This window comes from Pogona vitticeps, chromosome 2 (assembly GCF_051106095.1).
Source record: "Pogona vitticeps strain Pit_001003342236 chromosome 2, PviZW2.1, whole genome shotgun sequence".
Taxonomy (NCBI): Eukaryota; Metazoa; Chordata; class Lepidosauria; order Squamata; family Agamidae; genus Pogona; species Pogona vitticeps.
This window is the reverse complement of record NC_135784.1, coordinates 89422999-89429837: the sequence shown is the minus strand read 5'-3', so window position 1 is coordinate 89429837 and position 6839 is coordinate 89422999. Positions and strand designations below refer to the sequence as shown.

Sequence of the window (6839 nt, the reverse complement as noted above, 5' to 3'; positions counted from 1 at the left end):
ATGCAGCTCCTTCCCCTGAAAGATAGCACCAACCCTTATGAAGCAGGAGCTGACACCAAAGTACAGGTGTCCCACAATGTGGAGGGGTTTTTTTTGGTTCCAATGGTACTGGAGGAATATCCCAGGCTTTCTGAACACCAGTGTGCCCCCCATCACTGTGTCCATTAAGTAACAGAACAACCATGCTATCCCATGATGGTTTCTTTGGAGACCATGTTATGCCACATTTTAAAGGTGAGGTTAAACCTAAAATATAAGACTTTATTTCTTATTGAGAAGATATGTAAGTTGGGACCATATGTGTTTGCATACACCTCCCGTAAGTCAAGGATGAGAAATAATGTTTCCTAATGTGTATGACCTGTTAATTCTACCAAGATGTATAGTCAAGTTGAATACCTTTCTGTACAGATTGGATTCCGGTTATGATCACAGCAGTGTAAACTGGGACCAAGAGTATCAAAATCTAGAATTTATGGTGTGATGACAATTGAATGCATCAGGATTTGCCTCCCAGGATTACCTCTAGATTCCCAAATGATTGTCACCCTTTCTCAGTCAGCTAAATACTTTTCTCTTAGCCTACACAACCAAGAAATCATAAAATGTCTGTACCATTATCTTATATAATAAAATTGATTGTGGGAATCCCCGACTCCTTCCAAACACAGAGACTGTTGAAATAAGCAGGAGGTGTTCCATTTCTGTGTCTTGTTTATATATGCCTCCTCGTTCAGAAGCCTATTTTTCACATTCACGCTCCCCACCTCCCATTGCCCGTTAAAATTTACAAAACCACTACATGTTCAGATCCTGTGTTCTACTACTCTGAACCAACAGAACATAGATTTCAGGTGCAGTCATGCAGGTTATTGGAAATTTATTTTTATTCTATTTGTTTGCTGTTGTAGGATTTACCCCAATGCATATTCTATAGTAGCTGCACATGGGTCTTTAAAAGGAAGTTTGACAGGGGCTGGCCCTGATAACCTTTGGTTAGCTGGAACAGGCACAAAGAAGTCATGCATGCGAAGAGGAAGCAAAACAAGTTTAGTTCTATTCCTGGCTTCCCATTGGCTTTTTAATTTTGCCACTAAGTGATACAAAGAGTTGTCCGTTTCTGAGAGTTTCTCTTCTTGTTTCAAGCTGTAGGTTTTAAAAAAAGAGAAAGAAGCCCATATTGTTAGGATACCGTGTTGAATATGTAGGTGACCCTCAAGTTTACTTTGTCTTATGTCATGTCACTGCAATGAACCACTTCCTCTTCCGTAATTGCAATTCTGTGCTAGCATTCTTCTGCTCTGCACTCACTCTTTTTGCTTCATTTCCATGACAAAAGTCACAACTCTGATGTTTCCTGGTATTTATGCTTCAGAGTTATTGTGACATGTGTTTTACGGTAGCATGAAAAAATGATGTGTTTCTAAACTGAAAGTCTTAGGGGATAAATACAGCATTTGACACTTGATATTTTAGTCTAATGGTCTAATAGTAAAAGCTTTTATTCTCTGCTGGCAAACCACTGAGGTACAACAGCGGCCTGCCATCTTGAGGAGCCATTTCTGTCAAGACTATGCACAGCATCTGCCTCGACACAAAGGAGCTACAGAGACTGGTGCAGCCAAATATAAAGCAGGGGGGGAACTTGGAGTGGTGATTGGGTCAGATGGAACCAGCCTGGCCCTGTTCTGACCTTAACAGTGAGTGCACTTCAACCCTAGCAATCACAAACATATCCTTTGCTCTGCTGCATGTTATTTGCAGGGAGATAAAATATTGGTGGGAAGGTTGACAAGGGGATCTTAGGGAGTTGTAAAGTAGTAAGTTGGAAGTGGTAGCATGGATGGTTTGTGGACTCAATGGGGGGGCACTCATTTCAGGATGAGCCTTCCCCATCTGGTCCAGGAGGTATCACTAGACAGTAGCAGTTAGAAAACATAGCTTTGATGTGCCTGCTGTCTTCTGTAGCTCATGGAGACTATTTCATTGGCTAAGACAGGAGAAGATGAATCTAAGATGTGACCAAATAGATCTTACAAAGCACGTTATGTTTCCAAGCTCAGTTGAGAGAGCAGTGACTACACATCTGTGGCATATGTCTGTGCCTCCTTGTTACCTGTTTTTAAAAACTCCTTTTAAAGGCTTTAAAAACTCCTAGGATCCTTGTTACTGTATCCAACAATGAAACAAGAACAGTGAAACTTTGTAAATAATGTTGATGGAGTGACAGGAATTTGTTGCTCTGGTTTGATTTGGCATTTTGATACTGTTCGTGTATACTTGGAGAAGGAGAATACAAATCTTTGTATAGAAACTCTTAAACGTGATTTGTTCTGTGTTCCTCTTTTGATTGCTGTGCATAACGTATACTATCAGTCTCTCACCTGCAACACCTTCCCCCCCCCAAAAAAGAGCAGTACTCTCTTCTAGCAGTGGGAAATAAATGATTGGGATTAGTTTGCTCCAGAGATTTTGGGGGAAGAAATTTGCAATGATCCCTTGTATTTCACTCATGAGGATTACCTGCTTAACAAATTGCTCAGCCTACAATTAGTAGGAACACCAACTCCCAACAAAGATTTGTTAAGTGAATACAGCAATAATAACCACAAATTTTATTAAATATAACTAGGCAAAAGGCACAACAAACAGCATTATTCAAGTATTTGCATAGATGCACAGAGATTGTACTGTAAACCTGTGAGACATAAAATGGTAGCACATGGTGCCTAGGCTCTCCCAAAATAATAAAAATCAAAATCAGTCAGTGCAATCCTATGCTTTTTTTTTCCTTTGAAGGGAAGTCCCAAGTTATTCAGTGGATTTCACTCCTAAGCAAATGTGCATAGATTTGCAGCCTAATTTAATGTTTTTCTCCCAATGCATTCTTTCTACATACACAGGAATAAACACACTTAATTTAAGGTTGTCAATTCTTAGTTGTCCCAGAAGATCTATATGGAGAGGAAATTCTACCAGTCTGAGTTCCCTCCAAGGTCCAGCAGTGCTGGGACAACCATCCTTCTCTTTCATCTCTTGCCATACACAAGGTCCCTTTAGTTCCACATCATACCAGATGGGGTAAAAGAATATTCAGCCATATTTCTGCTGCAGGGCAGAGGGGGAAGTAAATTATATATATATTTTTTTTTTCATTGTGGAATTTTTAAGAAAGTCCCTTTTGAGACTTGGCAATCCTGTAATCCAGCTCTAAATATTCTCTTTGGGACTGTACACCATTGTTCTTTGGTATATTCTGATATGGCCTAAACCTGGGTTTTCATGAAACCAGTGGAGGCAAGGCTCATCAATGACACATTAAAACAAAATCTGTTGCATCTTCCCCTGTCACAGTTCTGAGTCACTGATTACTGATCCCATTACCCTAACAGCACCTGAGTCTTCAGGACATAGATCATCTTCAGAGTTTACTGTGCATTCTTGTTTCAGACATTTTCTGTTTCAAAGTAAGTGGCAGCTAACGTGCACACACAACCTTTCCTTCCGAATATTTTCAATTAAAAAAGGATAGAAAACTCTTTGATAATCGTATCTCAAACGACTATTTGGCTTGGTTTTAAAACTAGCACTGAAATGTGGTAAGGAAGGAATGAGCACAACCTGAGAATCAGGATCAGGAGGGGAAATGGTCATAGATGCTCAAAAGAAATCATAAGAATCATACTGTAACACAGGTACAAAGTTAAGACACCCTTTCACAATTGCAAAGTTATTGAACCAAGAGCTCCTGATCTACAGGTTGGAACATATTTCTGAAACCATGGTCTTTGTTTCCCAGATGGTCTCTTTATACTACTGTTGGGTCCCCTCTTGAAATAAGATTACCAAGGCTGACATAAAAGCTTGTATAATTTTTAAAAAGTCTATATTGCCTCCAGCCAAACACACTGCCTTTCTATTAATAGCACCTAGATATATTTTTGCTTTTGATTCAAGTCTCCTGTCTGTTCAAGGTGGGAACCAAAATAGTTCCTGTTTTAGCAAAACAATCATGGATTCGGGGGGGGGGGGGGTTTGACAGGACAAACAAATCACTACAAAGTGACTTTAAACCTGAGAAAATACTTGTAAAGCCTCAAATCAGTAACAACCAGGGGCATCCTGTGGTCTGAGTGTGTATGACGGTGGGTGGCTGTGAAATGCTCCCCTTACTAGCTCAGACTTTAGGCTGCCAAAAGTGACAACATTACAGCTCTATGTTGGGAACACCAGACTGATTTAAGTGCAAAACACAGTCTGTGTGATGGTGCTTAGCTGCTTAGTTGCAAGGAAGTTAGAATTCGTTCAGCTGCCCCATGATTAAAGCACCATGAATTAAGGCAAACATTCTGTTGAGCTGACCGAAATTCATCTCCCCCTGATAAGGTAGATGAATTAAAACATGCACTCTAGAAAGTCAGCTCAAGCCCTATGCATTCCTGCTGGGTTTGAGCTGACTTTCTGTGTGCAAAAGAACACTAGTAAAAGGATAACAACATAGTGTTCCTCCTTATATTGGGATTATGGTGTTTGCTTCTAGTGCCTTGTCTGAGGTTTTATGCTGTCCAGTATCCTGTTGAATATTTATGCATGCAGAACTGCAACTGTGCAATACTGCAGAAGTCTAACCAAGTGCAGCTCCAGATTCAACCATATTAGCCACAATACTGATCACTGAAACTTAACCAGTTGGTATTAATTCTAGGTTATGGCTAAGGTACACCAGCTATCAACCATTGCCAAGTATAAAATTGCAACAATGAAGAGCAGGATGCAAAGGTGCAGTTACCCTGAGACAAATTATTGAGTAAACTTCCTGAATGACTGTGCCCAATCCAAATGAAAGACAAATACAAAAATACCTAACTTAAGTGTCTGGATTATATAAACAAAATAATGTGTGGCAGAACTTATAGTTAAATGCAATCAATTATGACTCCTTCATAGTGCCTTGCTAATATTTGGCTGATTGGTATGTTTTGTTTGGCAGTTCATTTTAAAGATCATTTAAACTGGCACAGATCGAAAACTAAAATGACAAGGAGCCCATATGATTCATCTGCTCTCCTGTTTCTTACATGAAAAATATTTGCATGTGGATATAATTTCCATGTATGGGGGAAAATGCATGTGCTTTAAGTATGTGGTCACAAAAATCTCATATGGATCAGGCTGGGTGCTCACACTGAATGTAATGGTGGTTTATGAACTACATCCTACACTGGGGGGGAGAAAATTTGGTCCTCCAGATGTTTTGGATGAAAACACTCATAATTCCTTACCACTGTCCACTCTAGCTGGATCATCTGACATGTGATGTCCAAAACATCTAGAGGCCCATATGTTCACCTGATTGGATATCAGAGCAGAAAAAAGTCAACATGTGTATAAGGAACACATGATGATCATATACATTTGTGACAGAGAGGTCTCCTTCATTCCATTGTTGCTGACCTCATCATTTGCCAGACAGGACATGGCAGAAGTCTAGTCTAAACAGAAGCAAACAGCAATGGCTGAAATGGCAGAGGAAGGGGCAGCTGGACACCAACACAGGGGGCTCAAGAAATGGCAGGTCCTTGGAGGTTAAGGCAAATTGCATGTCACCACACAAAATCTCTCCAGCCTTCAGTACAGCTGGACAAAAACCTGTTGTTAAGACAGCAAATGCTAGCAGAGCAGAGTAGATGTCATAGAAGTATGGGAAATGAATGAAGAGTTCTTTTACATCACTGATGCTTTCAGATCCCGAAAGCCACCATCAGGAACGTTTTGGGCGAAAGACGTTGATGTGACATGTAGAAGAACAAAAGGTTTCACAAGAGGTCAAAGACAAGTTGTAAGCACTGAACTCTGGATAATTCCTTAATAAAGGGTGAGGGAAACCTCTCTTCCAGTCATATGGCAAAATTCATCAAGATTGAAAAACCTTTTCTTATAGCGCAAAGTGGAGAAGATACCATGAGCCCTAAGGTAACAGCAGGGGCGCCACAATAGCAATCTTTTTACAACTCTGTGATTCTGGTAAAAGTACACAGGTGTTGTGGGAAATGAGAAGAATGTGCTGGCTCACAATGAAATGTTGGTTAAAATCAGTTTTGTTGTTTGTTGAGATAATACTGGGAGAGAACTGAGACCTCTCCCTCTCTCATTTCAGCACACTGTATTGCACTATAATATGTACAGTAATTGCCTTTTTAAAAGGGGGAAAAAAGGCAAACTAGGTCACTTTAACTCTGATGTGTACTGATTTCCAGCAAAACTGCAGCTACCTGTGCCACAAATGGTAGATACGCTTGCTAAAACCAGCCCTGGTATCAGCCTCAGTGAGCTATATGAGATGGGATACAGTAATTTGAGAATTGTACATGGCCCACATGTCATCTTACTGGAGACAAAACCCATGGGAAGTCCCAGGTCGAACAAGAAGGAAACTGGTGTGGATTTAAAAATTGTAAAATGAAGCTCATCTTCTAAATTTCAGGGTGTTCACTGCTCCAGCATTCTTGATGATTGCATTCTGGAATAAGAAAAAAGCAAAAGATGTATTGAACCTGGGTGGGACAATAGATCAGAATAATATCTTTTAAAAGCAGACACATTTATAAGCCAAGATCCTATTGTCCTTTTACACCAGCAAAACACAAATGCCATAAATCCCTTTGTTAAAATGCCACAAGTTAAGATGTCGATGCAGACATCTTCTTTTCAAGCCAAGACTCGGGAAATGCCTACACTGACTTTTCAAGTTGCACCAATTCCCTGCGGAGACTTAGACCAATTGCTTTGAGCTGATGGGCTTAACTAGCAGGATTTTGACCACAGGCTCTTGTAACTAT

General features: G+C 40.1%; 1 protein-coding gene across 1 annotated transcript in view; it reads right to left on the bottom strand.

Moving 5' to 3' along the window:
* Window positions 1–2592: 2592 nt before the first annotated feature.
* The window catches only part of ADAM19 (ADAM metallopeptidase domain 19), a 75118-nt gene continuing 70871 nt past the window's right edge, over window positions 2593–6839 (bottom strand). Inside the window, exon 23 of the mRNA XM_072989985.2 lies at window positions 2593–6520. Within this exon, the coding sequence (XP_072846086.2) occupies window positions 6467–6520 (54 nt within the window). The 3' untranslated portion in view covers window positions 2593–6466. The remainder of the gene's footprint in view (window positions 6521–6839) is intronic.